The sequence below is a fragment of the Herpailurus yagouaroundi genome, unplaced genomic scaffold, assembly GCF_014898765.1.
Source record: "Herpailurus yagouaroundi ecotype Mexico unplaced genomic scaffold, PumYag 215, whole genome shotgun sequence".
Taxonomy (NCBI): Eukaryota; Metazoa; Chordata; class Mammalia; order Carnivora; family Felidae; genus Herpailurus; species Herpailurus yagouaroundi.
The window spans coordinates 8,191,013-8,210,104 of record NW_024412446.1 but is presented as its reverse complement, the minus strand read 5'-3'; the positions used below and the strand labels follow the sequence as shown (position 1 = coordinate 8,210,104).

At 41.9% G+C, this 19,092-nt stretch overlaps 1 protein-coding gene and 1 long non-coding RNA gene across 3 annotated transcripts in view; one reads left to right on the top strand and one right to left on the bottom strand.

Annotated features, from left to right (window-relative positions):
• Positions 1-8,484: 8,484 nt before the first annotated feature.
• Positions 8,485-11,353, bottom strand: LOC121017270 (uncharacterized). The gene is made up of 2 exons (XR_005784699.1): positions 10,035-11,353; positions 8,485-9,186 (listed from the first exon to the last, which is right to left on the bottom strand). It is a non-coding gene; the product is annotated as an uncharacterized LOC121017270 (long non-coding RNA).
• Positions 11,354-11,440: 87 nt separating this feature from the next.
• BLMH (bleomycin hydrolase) overlaps positions 11,441-19,092 on the top strand; it is a 46,763-nt gene continuing 39,111 nt past the window's right edge. For both annotated transcript variants that reach the window (XR_005784698.1, XM_040455443.1), the window contains exons 1-5: positions 11,441-11,650; positions 11,969-12,166; positions 16,550-16,659; positions 17,345-17,486; positions 18,302-18,390. Coding sequence is in view for 1 of the 2 variants with exons in the window: in XM_040455443.1 (XP_040311377.1) it covers positions 11,638-11,650; positions 11,969-12,166; positions 16,550-16,659; positions 17,345-17,486; positions 18,302-18,390 (552 nt within the window). In the remaining variant the exon portion in view is untranslated. The remainder of the gene's footprint in view (positions 11,651-11,968; positions 12,167-16,549; positions 16,660-17,344; positions 17,487-18,301; positions 18,391-19,092) is intronic.

The window sequence follows — 19,092 nt, the reverse complement described above, 5'->3', positions numbered from 1 at the left end:
ATATACACACACATATATATATGTCCTAAAAAGAAAGACCAATGTTTTCATCTACTTTCAGGGTACGATGTATGTTGTCTTTTTTTAGTTTTCCATTTGTCCTGTGAATGTGTTCAGTTTTACTTTTATCTGACAAATTATTTTTCTTGGAATGAGCAAGAAAGAAAATTAAATGAAAGAAAAATAAGATGAGATGTAAAATGAAAGTCTAACGAGAAAATAGTAGAAAGGATACAAATTGGAGAAGGTGCTTTCGAGTCACCAACTCCTATGTATTAAACTTTATTTGTGACATGTTTATGCTTTTCATTTGATGCCTTTTATGCATCTCAAGAAACCTCTTTTTTAAAAAAGGCCAAAAATGTCATAATTAATACACTTCAATATTTGCTTTAGATAGTGATGAATGCAATTCACGAACAAAAGAATTACAGAAAGCTCTGGTTTTGTTCATTGCAGGTTAAGGAAAACTGGTCTAACAGCATTCCTAAAAGGAAACCAGGATCTATGGTCTCCAGTGGTATCTAGTTATTATGTTCTCCCAGGTCCAATTTCTTCTTTCTCATCTCTATTATTTTCTCTTTGGTTTGCTTAGTTTTTTCTTTTGTCCTCATTTCAACCTTTATGTAATTCCACAAAATTTAGGTTTTGGTGATCTTAAGTGATATGTTTATGAAACTGATCAATGTAAAGAGAAGCATTTTCAGAGTAGCCCTATCAGGGCCTCCCTGGGGCTAGATTCTCTTGCAGCATTATCTCAGTGCCTTATTTTGTTGTTCATAGGGATCTTCGTTTCTCCCTGGCAAAGGGAAAGGAAAATGGAGGCAGTTTTCCTGCATTTCCAGAATAAGGCCTCAACTCCTTGGTGCACACAGTTGGCCCTCCATGCTTGACTCCTGCCTTCTCAGTTCTAGCTATGCTCAGTGTCTTCAGTTCCCAAAGAGCAACTTGTTGCTTTAAGATCTTTGTATAGGCCATTACTTGCAACCGGAATGCCTTTCCTCAGTCATCACTTAAGGAACCCCTAACTGTCCCAAACTCAGATGATCTGTCATCTCTTCCAAGAAGTTTTCCCTAAAGCTCCCAGTCTGACTTAGATATTCCTCTTCCATGCTCCACATTACATGGCACAAACCTCTACCAGAGCATAATGGTAGACAATCAGGATTAGGGTTAGGGTGATTTGCCTCTAAAATATTTCCCATACATATCCATTTCTTTTCTTATCAGTGCTGCCTTCTGGATCCAGGTCACCAGTCACCTTTTGCCTGAGCAAATTCTTGTCTCCTAACAGGTCTCCTGCTTATGTTCATGTCTCTCTTCAGTCCATAATTTACACTACAGCCAGAATAATCTTTTTAAGAAGAAATATTTCATATATACAAAAATACACAAAATTAGGTATAACCATAAAGTGAACAACCACCAGTTTAAAAAATAAAACACTGCCCATACCTTTGAAGTTGACTGTGTCTCTTTCCCAAAGGTAAACACCATCCTGAATGTGTTTAATTTTCCTTTTTTTTTTTTTTTTTTTAAGATTTTATTTTAAGTAATCTCTACATCCAATGTGGGGCTTCAACTCACAACCCTGAGATCAAGAGTCACATGCTCTACCAACTGAGCCAGCCAGGCACCCATTCCCTTGTTTTTTTGTTTTTGTTTTTGTTTTTTAATTCTTGGAGCATCTGGCTGGCTCAGTCAGCAGAGCTTATAACTTTTGATCTCAGGGTAGTGAGTGCAAGCCCCACATTGGGCATGAAGCCTCCCTTAAAAAAGGGTGGGGGGGGGGACCTGGTGGCTTAGTCAGAAGAGCATGTCACTCTTAGTCTTGGGATCTTGAGAGTTCAAGCCTCATGTTGGCTCTAGAGATTACGTAAATAAATAAAATTAAAAAAAATTTCTTTTACCATGTAGGCATCTCTAAATAATACATTATTCAAATTTGCTTGCTTTTGAAATTTTAGAAAATAGTTGAATGCCATTTGCTTTGCAACTTGCTTTTTGCATTCAACATTATGTTTCTGAAATTCATCCATGTTGATTTTCACTTCTGTGTAATATTCCATTGTATGACTATGTCACAATTCATTTAAATTCTTGTTGATTCACTATTGGAATTCTTCCAGGTGCTATGCAATCACAAAAAATGCTCAGATAAACAGTTTTGACTATGACTTCCAGTGCACGTATGGAAGAATTTCTCCACGGCAGGGCTGGCTGTCCAATACTACTTACCATGATGATGAAAATGTTCTATATCTATGCCACCCAATCTGGTTGCATGTGTAGCTACTGAGCACTTGGAATGTGACTACTACAATTGAGAAAGTGGATTTTTAATTTTTTTATTTTAATTAATTTAAAATTAAATAGCCACAAATGGCTAGTGGCTACCATACTGAACAGAGTAGCTTTAGAATATATACCCAAAGGTGCGCCTGGGTGGTTCAGTCAGTTAAGTGTCTAACTTCGGCTCAGGTCATGATCTCTCAGCTTGTGAGTTCGAGCCCCGCATCAGGCTCTGTGCTGACAGCTCGGAGCCTGGAGCCTGCTTCGGATTCTGTGTCTCCCTCTCTCTCTCTGCTCCTCCCCCGCTCACAGTCTGTTTCTCTCTCTCTCTCTCAAAAAATAAATAAAAATTTAAAAAAATTGGAATATACACCCAAGAATAAAGTTGCTGGACTATAGGGGCACCTGGGTGGCTTGGCTGGTTGAATGTCCTAGTCTTAATGTACACTCAGGTCATGATCTTGCCCCATGTTGGACTCTGGACTGACAGCTCGGACCCTGCTTGGGATTCTCTCTCACCCTTTTTCTCTGACCCACCCCCAACTTGTGCTCTCTCTCCCTCTCAAAAAAAAAAAGAATAATAATAACCATTAAAAAACAGTTGCTGGGTTACAGGGTATGTGGGACTTCAATTTTACAAATATTAACAAATGTTTTCCAAAGTGGCAATATTAATTTATACTTCTACAAGCAGTATTTAAAGAATTATCAACAGTACTTTTTAATGTCTGCCTTTAAAATTTTTACCTGTCTGGGGCGCATGGGTGGCTTAGTCGGTTGAGCATCTGACTCCGGCTCAGGTCATGATCTCCCTCCTGTTCTTGGCTTTGAGCCCTGCGTCAGGCTCTGTGCTGACAGCTCGGAGCCTGGAGCCTGCTTCAGATTCTGTGTCTCCCCCTCTCTCTCTGCCCCTCTCACTCATGTTCTGTCTCTCAAAAATAAGTAAATATTAAAAAAATTTTTTTAAGTAAAATTTTTACCTGTGTAGATATTAAATGGCATCTTATCACAATTTTCTTTTGCATTTCCATCATGACTGTTTGCTAGTCATGCTTCTTTTTTTGTGAAGTACCTGGTGAAATGCCACTATCCTTTGTAAAAAGCCTGTTTTGTACTGAGTTGTTTGTCTTTTTACTATTTATGTTTAGGAACTCTTTGTATATATTTAATTTCATTATTTTTTATTTTTTAAAGATTTTTTTTTTTTAAGTAATCTCTATGCTCAACTTGGGACTTACAACCTTGAGATCAAGAGGCACATGACCCACTGACTGAGCCAACCATGTGCCCTTCTTTGTACATACACATATATTTTTTTGTTTTGTTTGTTTTATTTATTTTGAGAGAGAGAGAGAGAGAGAGAGAGAGAGCATCAGCAGGGGATGTGGGGCTCAATCCCATGAACCGTGAAATCATGACCTGAGCTGAAATCAAGAGTTGGATGCTTAACCAACTGAGCCATCCAGGCGCCCCTGTGTATATTTTTAATACTATTTTTCCTAATAAAATATGTTACAAATATCTTCAGTGTATCCTTAACATAAACCGGGGGCGCCTGGGTGGCTCAGTCGGTTCAGCAACCGACTTCAGCTCAGGTCACGATCTCACAGTTGGTGAGTATGAGCCCCCTCATCCATCTCTGCGTTGACAGCTCAAAACCTGGAGCCTGCTTCAGATTCTGTGTCTCCCTCTCTCTCTCTCTCTCTCTCTCTCTCTCTCTGTGTGTCCCTCCCCCACTTTTGCTCAGTCTCTCTCTCTCTCTCTCTCTCTCTCTCTCTCTCTCTCTCTCAAAAGCAAACATTTAAAAAAAACCACAGGGGCCCCTGGGTGGCTCAGTCAGTTGAGCGTCTGACTTCGGCTCAGGTCATGATCTCGCGGTTTGTGAGTTCGAGCCCCGCATCTGGCTCTGTGCTGACGGCTTGGAACCTGGAGCCTGCTTCGGATTCTGTGTCTCCCTCTCTCTCTGCTCCTCCCCCGCTCGTGCTCTGTCTCTGTCTCAAAAATAAATAAAGATTTAAAAAAACACATAAACAAGAACATGTCCCCTCACTCCTTTCCATCGCACTTAGAATAAAATCTAAACATCTTACTATGATGTAGTGAACATTGTGTTTGATGCCCAACAGCCATCCCACCCATCCTGCACTCAGGAGAAGCAATGATGTTTGGGGAATTAACTATTGCATGAGGATAGGCCTGACTGATGTAGGGGTAATCCCATTCCCCTAGTCAATGACTGTTTTGGGAACAGACATGTGACCTCATTGTGGACAATACAATTCAGGATGAAATCTGCTGGAAGCTTCTGGTGGTCTTAACTCTTAGAAGGAAGTGAATGAAGTTCCTAGAAGGAAGTGAAAAAAAGCCAGATTGTTTTCCCCCCACTAGACTTGAAGAAGGAACACAAGGGGAACAAGCCCAAGAATGGTAGTAACACTATGGATGGCAGATCCTGGTGCCGGAAAGAAGCTGGGTTCTTCATGACCTTGCTGGCCACTGCTTGTTTCCCTCCCGAGGCCCTTGCCCTTGCTTTCCCCTTTTCTTGCTATTTTTCCCCAGAGATCCTCCCATGGCCAGATCTTTACTGCCATTCAGTATTAGTCACTTCCTCGGAGGGGCTTTTTATGCTACTACCATCTCTGACCAGTCACTATCAAGTCATGCTGTCCTATTTTCTTTATATCACTGTTAGAATCATCTGCATTTGTTTATTCTGTCTCGCCCACTAGAATGCAAGCACCAGGAGGGCAGGAACTTTGTCTGTCTGGCTTTCCTGTGTATTTCTGTATCTAATACAGTGCCTGACATGTAATTTTTTGTTTTGTTTTGTTTTTTGTTTCTTACGTTTATTTTGAGAGAGAGAGACAGAGAGAGACAGAGAATGCACAAGCAGGAGAGGGGCAGAGACAGAGAGAAAGAAAGAGAGAGAGAGAGAGAGAGAGAGAGAGAATCCCAAGCAAGCTCTACACTCTGTCAATTAGGGGCTCAATCTCAGGATCACGAGATCATGACCTGAGTGGAAATCAAGAGTTGAACGCTTAACTGACTGAGCCACCCAGGTGCCCCACCTGACACATAGTATGTACTCAATGCATATTTTTTGCATTAATCAAAAAATAATGATTACTTTCATTTTTCATTTTCTCTACTAGATTGAAGCTCCTTGAGGTCAGGGACCAAGGTCTTGTCCATTTTTGTATTTCAAGTGCCTGGTACGGTTGCTGACAAACAGCAGATGTTCAACAAGCCGTTGACTAAAAGAAAGAAAAAAGGAAAGGAAGAAAGGGAGGGGGAAATGAAATATTTGGGAGAAATAAAACACTAACCTATTGCCTTTATGGGCAATATCACTTGAAGATGATTTTCTCTCCTTACCACCTATGGGGGAATTTGTGGATATAGTAATATCCCCATGAATAAAAGACATATGATCTTCCAAATGCTTCACAATATGAATATAAAGTCTTATAAACCTTATTTCTTACCACCTATATATCTTCTCTCCCCCACCCCCATAGTTTAGTCTTGCCACACCAAATTCCAGTGCAGTTGAATTTTAGAGAAGGGATACATTCCTGAAAACTTTACACAAAATTTAAAACATCTATAATTCAAGACTATTTAGTGATAAATGTAAATTTATTGAAGGGAAGATACTATTTTACTAGCTAAAATGGCTCCGCCATGTGGCAATAGCATAAGTAGTTTCTGATTCACTGAGCCACCACCAGCTTTGAAAATATGCCATTTCTGACAAATGTTAAACATGTGAAGGCTTCACATTGCTTCAAATTTTGTGCGTACACTAAGGTGTTATTAATAGTTTATAATGGTGCCTGGGTGGCTCAGCAAGTTAAGCATCTGACTTCGGCTCAGGTCATGATCTTACGGTTCATGACTTCAAGTCCCACATCAGGAGAGCTTATGCTCCGCATTGGGTGAGCAGGAGCCCTGCTTCAGGCGAGCTCAAGCCCCCTTTGGTGAGCCCTGCTTCTTTCTCTCTCTCCCTCCTCTCCCCACCCTCGCTCACTCGTGACCTCTCTCACTCTCTCTCTCTCTCTCTCAAAAAAAAAAAAAAAAGGTTTATAATTGGGGTGCCTGGGAGGCTCAGTTGGTTAAGTGCCCACCTCTTGATTTCAGCTCAGGTCACGATCTCATGGTTCATGAGTTCAAGCTCTACATGGGGCTCTGCACTGACACTGGGGAGCCTGCTTGGAATTTTCTCTCTTTCTCTCTCTCTCTGCCCCTCCCCACCTGCTCTTTATCTCCCTTTCTCAAAATAAATAAAATAAACTTTAAAAAATAGTTTATGATGAACTACTTCAAATTTGTATAATTAAAATATTCGTAAAACTTGTCCAGACTTTCTTACTTTTCCCGAATCACACTCAAGCTCATTTGTGCCTCTTTGCCTTTGCATATGCTGGTTCCTCTACCTGTATATTCTGTGAATTGCTAGCACCCAGAACAGTGAGTGAGTTGCAGAAATGTCATATCCAGAAGTAGGAATAATATTGCTGTGTATCGATGTCATTCTAGAACATTGGACAATGTTTCAAAAAAAAAAAAAAAAAAGACATGATTTACAATTGATGTCAAATATGTCAAATCCTTAAAATCTGAATCTGAAGGAGGGGTAACAGGGTTGGATTAAGCCTACATGGGGTTTAGGAATAGTAGGGAAGATAGAAGTCCTGAAGTTGCCAGTTACCTGTACTCAGATGGGTTCATCTGGAGGAAAAGTGTAGTGAAGGGATATGGGCTTCTTTGGGCCCCCAAAAGTCCCAAGATCCAGTATCTGATCTTATCCAAAGCCTTATCCAAGTCAGCTCCTGCAGACTTTGCACATCTCAGGGAGGAAGGAATTTGGAGGTTATGCGTAGGGATGAGTATAGGAGAGAAGTAGTCTTCCCAAACTCCACCTAGGCCACCCGAAATCAGGGGATGAAAAACTCAAATATAAATAAATGTAATAAATGGAAATGAGTGAAACAAGAAAGCTCAATATAAAGAAAATTATATGGGGGATGCCTGGGTGGCTCAGTCAGTTGAGTGTCCAACTTCGGCTCGGGTCATGATCTCACAGTCCGTGAGTTCGAGCCCCTCATCGGGCTCTGTGCTGACAACTCAGGGCCTGGAGCCTGCTTCAGATTCTGTGTCTCCCTCTCTCTCTGCACCTCCCCTGCTCATGCTCTGTCTCTCTCTCTCTCTGTCTCAAAAATAAATTTAAAAAAAATAAAAAAAAAAAAAGAAAATTATGTGGGCCCCCTTGTTTTTTGTTTTTTTCACTTTTGATGGAGAAATGACTATTGTGGGGGAAAAGAATTTTTTTTGAAACAATATTTTCAAGAGAAGCCAGTAACCCAGATTTGTATACAAAATGTCCCAATCCTAAATATTGGCTCAACAATTTTAAAACACCATGTAGGCCAAACGATACATCTAGGAGTTGAATTTGGCCCAGCAGGACACCAATACGTGACGTCTGAAGTTTACTGTCTGGTGTAATGAAATACCAGGAGGCTTTCTCCTTTTTTCTTAAATTTTTTAAATGTTTATTTAATTTTGAGAGAGAGAGAGAGACACTGAGCAGGACTGGGGAAGGGGCAGAGAGAGATGGAGACACAGAATCCGAAGCAGGCTCCAGGCTCTGAACTGCCAGCACAGAGCCCAATGTGGGGCTCGAACTCATGAACTGCGAGATCATGACCTGAGCTGAAGTTGGCTGCCCAACCAACTGAGCCACCCAGGCACCCCAATACCAGGAGGCTTTCTGACCAAAGCAAACCTCAGTGTTAAGGCAACATTTATATGCAAAATATTTGTGTTAGATAATAATCCAGACTTCCATCCAACATAAAAACCTGGTCTTTTCCGCCAAAGTAGAAGCAGGTAACCGACACTTGTCAGAGACTGGTGGACAGTGCAGAAGGGGAACCAGGATGCAGAATTTGCTCAGAGACTTGTCCTGTTGGCTTTAACTGGGTACAGCCCATGGAAGCAACAGGCAGTAGGCACACCCGCAACAGCAGGTGATGCCACTTCACAGGGTTTATAAAGATTTCCTTTTCTAATATTGTGGACTTCATACTGGAATTGTTTCTAGTTGCTTCATTCCATGAGGTGTCACTGGGCCCAACAACATCTCTTCTGGATGGAGCTAGAGGGGTAGATCCTAAGAATTGTATTTTGGGGGACATGTATGTCTTCCTGGCTAGGTCATTTGGGGTGAGCCCACTGGGAAGCCAGTTTTCTTCCACACCTCTTGTCTGTGCTCATATGGGGGCTGACTGTATGGGTGTGAGTTGCTGGGTGGAAAGCTGGCACTTAAGGGTGTCACCCTGACAATGTGGGCAGAGTAGGAGACCTGGCAAAGTGATGATAGGAATCTCTGAGCATGGGGTGGGGAAATGTAATTATTGGTATGAACAGGGTGGCAGTAGCTGTAAAACTGGTCCCCTCCACCTACCCTGTTGATTCCATCACTCCTCTTTTTCTAGGCTCTTATCTTAGCAACTATACCCTTCTGGCATCTGGTTCCTGCCTTTCATCCTCCTGGTAGACATAAGTTTTCCTTTCCTCCCGAAGGAGCTTCCCTAACATTTCTTCCCTCTCAACTTACTGTAACGTGGCTTCTGTCTGCTGCACCCTTCCACTAAGCTGCCCTCTCTAAGGCTGCCCCTGATCCGATTGCCAAACTCTTCTGTAGCTTTCAGTCCTTTCACCGTCTTCTCCTTGCCTTCCTGGGATTCCAAGACATAACACTCCAAGTCTCTTACCTCTCTGTCTGCTCTTTTCTGTCCTTTCCTGCTGGCTCCCCGGTCTTCAATCATTCCTGAAATGTTGCTGTTAACTGGAGTTAATGGCACTTCCATATGGCTTCCTTGTAATGACCTGTAAAAGATGCAGCATGCTCTGATTGAAGACAGCCACGGGCCAGAGCGCGTGGCTTGGCAAGCAGAGCTTGGAAAACACCCTATAAAACCGCATGCTGCCACCCAGGGTACTATCCCCAGTCCTCATCCCTTTTTTGCTTTACTCTCTTTTCCTCTGCAACCTGTTGACTTTCATGGTTCCAAGACTTGCATGTCTTACTTAATCTCTAGACATCCTTTCATCTGCTTCCTGTATTTCTCTTCTTGGGGGTCCTGTGGGTGCCCCAAACTTGCCAAGGCCCAAACTGAATTCATTACCTGCTTAATTGCATACTCCCAAATACCTATTTTTCTGTACTCCCTCTCTTGGTTAATGACACCACGATCCAGTTTCTCGCTCAGCTGAATACTTCCAGATTATCTGTGTCTCTTCCCTTTCCTCAATTTAAGGATCGTTTTCTACAGACACTACTGGAACAGTCTTCTAACTAGTTTCTCTATCTCCAGAATCTCTCCCCTCTAAGTCGCCCTCCTCAGTGCCGTTGGGTTTCTTTCTTTACACAGAATTGAGCACATCGTTCCTTTGTTTAAAAATCAATTTTGGCATCTAATTACTCATAGGTTAAACTACAGATGCTGGGGCATGGCATATAAACCCTTCATATCCTGACCAAAGCTACCTTTCCAGTTCTATACCTCGCCCCTGATCTCAAACCCTTCCTTGCTCTTAACCACATCAGACTCTGATGCAGTTTCTTCAACATGATTTTGCTGTGTGCCTTAATGCTCTGTGCCTTTGCTGCTGCCTTGCGTGCCCTTCCTCTTTTTTGCCTTATAAAATCCCATCCATTCTAAGATTATGCTCACCTGTCACCTCTTTTTTCAGGAGCTTCTGGCCCTAATTAACAGCTCTCTCATCATTGTTTCTGCAGCACTATTGGTATGCTACTATAGATTGTCTAAAAGTTATTTTGCATCTTCCCCACTACACTGTGAGTTTCTTAAGGGGAAGTTGAAGCTTTATTGGTCTCCATATCATCAGCAGCTTGCTTCGTGCCTGGTACCTTGTAGACAATGAATAAAATTTTGAGTTGAATTGGGCAAGATGCTCGGGCATCATTTTGTGAAAGTACTTCCTTCAGCCTAATTGCCACCTGTTCCCTTTCTTCAGCCATCAGAAGAATCTCAAAACAGGACAGTCCATGGGCCCTTTTGGAGATAGTTAATATCATATCCCCAAAATGTTAGCTAGGTCTCCGTAGGAACATAAGAGATTGTGCTTTCTCAAATGACTAGTATCTGAGTGTGGATTTTTCCAGATAATAGAATTCTGTAGAACCAGTGATGATTCTCAATATAGCTCCTAGAGTCCAGGTTCCACAATAGACTCTCAGTGTTCTGAGTAGCAGAGTCGGGATTTTCAGCGATAAGGCAGATATATTTGTATTTGCTTTATCATCTGTGGGTCGCATCCCAGTGGGTTTAGATTTCATAGCACGAAAAACAATATTAAAGGGCATCACAATCTCAAAACCATGGAAAATCGCTGAGTTATCTTGAAAGCCTGCAGAGAGGAGGGGGGCAGCTCATTTGCAGTTTTGTAGAGGGCCTGGCAAAACAGTGTTGGTGCATAAGACTGACCTCTGTCATCCCCCTTAGTTAAGCCCACAGTACATGCTGGGCTAAGCAGGAAACACTCACTGACTCCACGAAGCCCAGAATGGATAGTTTTCTTTGAACGAGCAGATGTCTTATTTGTAGAACCGTGGTAGTAGCTTCTGAGTGGGTGGGAAAGAGCGTGGTTCCAAATTCCCCTCAAATACAAGAACTTGGTCCTGACTAGAATCCAAGCAACAAGTTGCCATCGAAAACGCAGTGAATGGTCAGCTAAGGATGCCTCCGGGTAGAGCCTTTGGGAACGTTTTGTGTGTGTGTCTGCACGAGCCCACCCACCCTTAAACCCTGGGCTTAATGATGCGGCCCCTCAGCTCCGCCTTACTGCCTCGAGCGCCCTTTAGGCTTCCGGGAAGGCTTAATGGGTCCATTCCCCAAGGCCAGAGTATTCGGGCTCCGGATCCAGCACGGAACGGCTGGGGCGCCCCGAGGGCTAGGAAGCGCGAGCCGGACGCGCTAGGGCGCCGGCGCCGCGTGGGTCGACCCCGGGCCGCGCGGAGGTGGGGCGGGGGCGCGAGCTGGATGGAGCTCGTCGGGAGCCCGCCCGGTCGTCCCTCCCCCGGGCGGGGCCTGCCCAGACGGCGCTGACTCAGCAACGCGAGGGGGAGTTTTGTCCCTCCGCGGACCCCGTTTCTCTGGGCTTCAGCCCTCCTCCGCCACCGGGCCGGTTCCCTCTTTCTGGCGTTCGGTGTGTGAGTGGCAGGTCCGGCAGCTGAGGCAGCGAGCCACAGTGTAACCCCGGCGTTCCCCTGAGAACCCCAAAACTACCGTTCCCCAGCCGGGCGGTGTGGCCACCATGAACAACGCGGGTGAGGCGCCGCTCTTTCCCGCCGAGGCCCTGCCGGGGTCCTCTCGGGGGGGGGGGGGTTCAGCTGGGCCCCAGAGGCCCGGCGGCGGAGAGAACCGGGCCTGGGACCGGGGGCGATGGCGGGAATGGAGAGTTCTAGGCGGGCTGGAGCGTTCTTGGAGGGAGACAGCACTTGGAGGAGGTCGCCGGTAAGGGGCCTCTCCGCCGCAAGGGTCACCTCCGGCTGGTGTTCCGAAGTTAGAGCCAAGCTGTGGGAGCTCCGGATCAGCCCTCTTGAGCCCCCTTTTGATGCTATCAATTCCATTTGGTCTTCCAACAGGACTGAATTCGGAGAAGGTAGCTGCTCTGATTCAGAAACTGAACTCCGACCCTCAGTTCGTACTTGCCCAGAATGTTGGGACCACCCACGACCTGCTGGACATCTGCCTGAAGAGGGCCACGGTACAGGGTGCTCAGCATGTGTTCCAGCACGCTGTGACTCAGGAAGGCAAGCCAGTCACCAACCAAAAGAGCTCAGGTGAGGTCTCAAAACTCCTTGCACACTTTACTTAACCTTCCTGACAGTGCCCCATTTTGAGGTCTTAAGAATGGTACTGAGTAGAAGAAGTTTGCATTGAAAGAACTTGTAAATTTCCAGGGAACAGGCACAGGGAAAGGCAGGTCCAAGAACATTACCTTGTGACTTACTTTGGTCCTCTGTGGCTTGATGGTGTACTTGGCGTTGAGCATTAAAGTGACAAGTCATGTGTTTGAATGTAATTCACTGTATTCCGTCCTGAAGTTATGTGATTGTGGCCCAGTGTCTTGGAGATACATGTTTTTAGTACGAAACAGACCATGCAAAAATGTTCATGCTCTAGAAAACTCTCCAAAATGTTCTTGCCCTGAAGGCCATATACAAATGTATGGAGTGGAAAAGACACACGTAATTGTATCAAAATATCATCAAGTGTTTAAATAGGCCAAAAGTTACAGTTTGAGCAAATGTGCTAATGGGCTTAATTTCCACCAATAGACCAGTTTGTAATACAGAAAAATACTCAGTTCTCCTGCCTTACTGGTCAAGAGCTCTTGTTTTGCTGTCTAGCATGATTGTTTGAAAAGTAGCAATGTGAAAGATTGGTTAACCAGGAATCTAAATAAGGAGGACATTCTTAGGGCAGAACTGTACTAAAAGGACTTTTAAAAGTCTATCCATTTAAAAACTAGTCCCAGTCGGGCGTCTGGGGCTCAGTGAGTTAAGCATCTGACTTCGGCTCAGGTCATGATCTCACGGTTCACAAGTTTGAGCCCCGTGTCAGACTGTGCTGATAGCTCAGAGCCTGGAGCCTGCTTTGGATTCTGTGTCTCCCTCTTTCTCTGCCCCCTTGCACTCTGTCTCCCTCTCTCTCAAAAATAAACATTTAAAAAATAAATAAAAAATAAAAACTACTTACAGTGTATTTTGACAGAAAGCAGATCAGTGCTTGGTGAGAGCCAGTTAGAACTCAAAGTGTATGTTTAACATAGATATATTTTCTTGTATGGAAATCATAACGCCGTGATTTTTAGATGTTAAGGCCATGACCTTGCCATAATTAATGTTTTGCCATAGTAAGAAGTGCTTGGGATGCAAGTGATCCAGTTAGTAATGTCACAGTGGTCCTACACAGTTTAGATTGTAGTGACCTCTTAGGGAAAAGCCTGGAAATGTGCCTCTGGAATAGATCAAGTCTTTTTTTTTTTTTTAATTTTTTTTTTCAACGTTTATTTATTTTTGGGACAGAGAGAGACAGAGCATGAACAGGGGAGGGGCAGAGAGAGAGGGAGACACAGAACCGGAAACAGGCTCCAGGCTCTGAGCCATCAGCCCAGAGCCTGACTCGGGGCTCGAACTCCCGGACCGCGAGATCGTGACCTGGCTGAAGTCGGACGCTTAACCGACTGCGCCACCCAGGCGCCCCTCAAGTCTTATATTTTGTAGTATCACTTTTATTTACAAGAGTTACAAATAGCATATGAGCTATGTAGTTTTCACATTAACAGTACATACAGGTTTTTTTTACTGGGAAGTAATACAGTATATATGAGAGGGGTGACATACAGACAGACCCAAGGTAAAAATGAGCTAAGTAATTAGTGGTTTTTGAAAAATACTATAGTTGCTTATTTTTTTTCTTTTTTTAAAAAAATGTTTATTAGTGAGAGCATGAGTGAGCAGGGGAGGGACAGAGAGAATCCCAGGCAGGCTCTGTGCTGTCAGCACAAACTCAGACTCAGGGCTCAATCTCACAAACTGTGAGATCATGACCTGAGCTAAAATCAAGAGTCAGACGCCCAACCAACTGAGCTACCCAGGTGCCCCTATCGTCATTTATTTTTAATTGTTTTTTCTTGTTACAAAGTTATTCTTCAATGTAGAATATTTGCAAAATACCAACAGGTACATATTTTTAAAGTCAGGTCTTTATTCTTTGTGTGTGTATATGTGTGTGTGTGTGTGTGTGTGTGTTTAATATAGGTGGATACTTTACATATTGTTAGGTAACCCATCTACCTTTTTCATTTACCAATATAGTGGGAACATGCGTTTATAGCAGTAAAAAGATTATGCCCAGGAGTGCCTGGGTGGTTCAGTCAGTTAACCGTCCATCTCTTTTTTTTTCTTTAATTTTTTTTAATGTTTATTTATTTATGAGAGAGAGAGAGAGAGAGAGAGAGAGAGAGAGAGAGAGAAAATGAGTGAGTGGGGGAGGGGCAGAGAGCGAGAAAGACAATCTGAATCTGAAGCAGGTTCCAGCCTCTGAGCTGTCAGCGCAAAGCCCAATGTGGGGCTTGAACTCATTTAACTGTGAGATCATGACCTAAACTGAAGTCAGATGCTTAACTGAGCCACCCAGGCACTGCGAGTATCCGTCCAACTCTTGATTTCAGCTCAGGTCATGATGCCAGGGTTGTGGGATTGAGCCCTGCATCCGCTCCACCCTGCGTATGGAGCCTTCTTAACATTCTGTCTCTCTCCCTCTGCCCCCTCCCCCTCTTACTTGTGTGCACTCGCTCGCAAGCTCTCTCTCTCTCTCTTAAAAAAAAAAAAAAAAGTTATGCCAAATAAAGGTCAGGGGTTTTTCCCCCTGAATTTTCCTTTAGTAAAGAGAGTTACCTTATATTTGAGGCCTTACAGAGATCCTCATAATGAACACTTGTGGTTAATTTATTTTGAAGTAAAATACAATTTGGTAAGCACTTAACTCTGAAATGGCCTCAATCTGTGTTAGTTTGGGATGCGTGTAGAGATCATTTGATTGAATCAGTTTTTTAAAAATGCGAAAAATTTGAACATAATATATTCCTAGGATGTGACCTCACATGGAAATGTTGGATATCATTGTAAATAGATCTTTTAAAGATCACTTAAATCATTAAGGAAATGGTGACATTGTAAAGTTTGTGATTATCTACTTACTGAACAAATGAGAAATGTGATTGTATAATTGATGCTGGCATACGGTTTTCAGGGATAGCATGAAGGATAGATTTAAAACATCGCTGTGACTCAAACATGCTAGATGGAAGAAAGATGAAGTGTTCCATTGAAAGAGTACATCTAATGATGGCAAAAGCACTGTACCAAAATGCAAGTGAAGATATGAATCAATGTGAAAATGACATATGTGAAAGTGGAAGAAACAATGTTTCTACGTCAATTTATTAAATATCTGTATATATTTAAATTATTAAATTAAATATTATAGGTGGACAGTTACTATTTCGTCTATATTTTCCAGTGTCTGTATGATCCAGTTAGCCAAACAACTTTTTCTTTTTTTCCTGAAGATTTTAAGTAATCTCTATACCCGACGTGGGGCTTAAACTCACAACTCTGAGATCAAGAGTTGCATGCTCTACCAACTGAGCCAGTCAGGTGTCCCAACAACCTTTTTTTAATTTGGGAGAATGGGGATTGACTTATGTTAGGGTCACCTTATATTGAAGCATACACTACGTGTTCCAGATTAAAGGGTAGGGACTTTTTGCGGCACCCAGGTGGCTCAGTTGGTTGAACATCTGACTTCGGCCCAGGTCATGATCTCATGGTTCGTGGGTTCGAGCTCCACACTGACAGTGTGTAGCCTGGTAGAGCTTTGGATTCTCTGTCTCATTCTCTCTGCCCCCTGCTCACTCGTGTCCACACACACGCCCTCTCTCGCACTTGCTCTCTCTTTCTCTCTCACAAAAATAAATAAAACATTAAAAAAAGGTAGGGACTTTTTAAAATTTTTGCCATATATTGCCAATTTGCTTTCAGATATTTTGTGCCTGTTTGGGTCTATATCCAGAGTGTACAATAATGCTGTTTCCCAAATCCTTCTCAATATTGGGCATTATTAATTAAAAAATAATGTATCCCAACTTAACAGGTATCTTATGATAAACTTCAAAAAATGTTTCTTTGCCATTTATATCTTTTTCGGCCATTAAGTTATCTATCTATTCATGATCTCTGCTCACATCTCTCTAGCAGTATTTTCTTTTTCTAATGTGATTTTCTTAGGCGATTTGTATTGGGTTCTTTAAATGATATGTAAAGAGTTTTTTTCATATGTTAAGGACTTTAAGCCTTTGCGTATATATTTCCAATACTAATTCCGACCTTTCTTGTGTGTTTTTTTTTTTAAGTTTATTTATTTAAGTAAACTCTACACCCAACGTGGGGTTTGAACTCACAACCCTAAGATCAAGAGTCACATACTCTTCCAACCGAGCCAGCCAGGCGTCCCTTGTTTTAATCTTTCTGTTCTTTCTGATTTAGTTTTAAATTGTCGAAGATCTTGTCATGCATTCAGTTTTAGGAAACAGGGATAGAACAATGTAATCTATGTGAACACTCATTCTAATTTCTTGGTTTGCTTTCTTGTTACAGGGCGATGCTGGATCTTTTCTTGTCTGAATGTTATGAGACTTCCATTCATGAAAAAATTAAATATTGAAGAATTTGAGTTTAGTCAATCTTATCTCTTTTTCTGGGACAAGGTATGGGATTGATCTTGCAAGGCTTTTTTTTTTCAGTATCCGCGTTGGTAGGGACTATCTCTTCATTTCTTGCTTTTCCAGTTATAGTCTGCCTTCCATTATAGATGGGACACCATTTATTCTGATTTCCAAAGTATCAAAGGTTGACTCTCTTCAAACACAGAACTGCTTTTGGTTGGTAGGTGGCTACTCTTTGCAATGAAATAATAAGTCTACTGACTCACCCTGATGCTTCCTTGTTTCTTAGCTTATTTAAAATTTTTTATTTTGTTTTTAATAATTTCCCCTTTGAGCATCTTTATTTAGGTTCTTTGGTCTTTCTACGGCCTAATTTCCCATCCAGGTAATACTTGTCAGAAAAACAGTAAATAAAAATTTCATTTCATTTTTTAATTTTTAAAGTGTATGTTATATAAGCATCCATTAGATGTTTATTGATTAAGACTTTGTTTCAGATTTTGTATCTAAATAGAATAGTGCATTATTTTGGATAAACTATTGAACGTATCTACAGAAATATATGAAGAAACTTTAAATATGAAGCCAGATACTGATACTTAATTACCAACTTTAGTTTAAAAATACCTATTATGGTGTTAGGTCCAAAAATCCTGTTGTGTTGATAATGTCAATAAAAGTATTAGCTCTCTTTTCCTTTAATTTTATTTAACTTCTTTTACTCCAGGTTGAACGTTGTTATTTCTTCTTAAATGCTTTTGTGGACACAGCCCAGAAAAAAGAGCCCGAGGATGGTAGGCTGGTGCAGTATTTGCTTATGAATCCCGCAAATGATGGTGGACAGTGGGATATGCTTGTCAATATTGTTGGTAAGAGCATTTCTCTAATGGAACTGAAAGTCCGTATGATCAAGCAAGGCTCTGTAGTTGGGCGTGGGCCATTTCTTTGGTGGTTATGTACAGAGTAGAATTAGTCTCCCAGAAGGGTATACAGTTAGCTTAAGAACCTTTATCTTACACTCTCACCTATTAAGTACTTTTCTTAAATGAGAGGTAAGGAGGTAGGTACTGTGAAGAGCTGGTTGGAGATGGAATGGTTGTATTAAGTAGAACTGACTTTTATGAAAAAGTTTATCTCTTGTCCATCATAAAACTTTGAAACTGCAACTGTTTGAAAGTATTCTCGTTCGGGGCGCCTGGGTGGCTCAGTCGGTTAAGCGTCCGAATTCAGCTCAGGTCATGATCTCGCGGTCCGTGAGTTCGAGCCCCGCGTCGGGCTCTGTGCTGACCGCTTGGAGCCTGGAGCCTGTTTCGGATTCTGTGTTTCCCTCTCTCTCTGACCCTCCCCCATTCATGCTCTGTCTCTCTCTGTCTCAAAAATAAATAAACGTTAAAAAAAAAAAATTTAGAAAGTATTCTCGTTCAAAAAGTTGTCCTTTGGGAAAACCTCATCATGCTCAGTGTTTTACAAAGTATAGGTAAAAAGAACAGAATTCAGTCTCAGATATATGGATAAATATGCAGATTTAATGTCCTGTTTATTAATATGAAGTATAAAATTAAGTTTTCTGATTTAGAATGGCAAAATATGGCCTATTCTTTAAAGCAGTGGTTATTTTTGCCAAGGTTTCTAATGCTGGAGTATGCTTTTACCTTACTGAACACCAAAATTTGTTTTCTTTTAGAAAAATATGGTGTTGTCCCTAAGAAGTGCTTCCCTGAATCTTATACAACAGAGGCAACCAGAAGGATGAATGACATTCTGAATCACAAGGTGCAACATATGGAGCAGGGTGGGATTGAATTTAGTGCACATACCTTAAAGCTCTTAACGAATTTTCCAGGGCGATTCCTGGGCATTTCAGTGTACACAGTTTGTGTACAAGGAGCTACTCTGTGTCTGTCAAAGGCAACGTAGCTACATGTTAACTTAAAAATAATTGAGTTTAGAATGTTTTGTTTTATTTATTTTTTTCTTTTTAAAAACCTTCTACTTTTATTTCCATTGATTTAAATATTTTCTCATGGGTACTGAGGAAAGAAAATCCATGCTTAATATGGGCTGTAAGTCCACTGGGTTCTATTGGAGGTGGGCTGAGACAAAAAAGAAGTATTTGTGAGACTTTTCTTAAAGAGTATGTGGAGTTCTGAGGCATCCCCAAACCACATCAGTGTATTTACTCACTAAAGATTTTATGTAGTCATTGAACTGCTTTTTATTGCATGAGTTATCTTAATGAATCATTTTCTTTTCTACATAACCCATTTTCCCAAGGTGGGTTATATATATACATATATACCTACACATACACATACATATACGTTTGAGTAAACTCACAACCCTGAGATCAAGAGTCGCATGCTCTGCTGACCAAGCCAGCGAGGTGTTCCCCCCCCCCCCCAAGGATGGTTATAAGTCTTACAGGGATGCTACTCTACCAGACATCATTTTTTGACAACTGGGAGTCACAAGAAT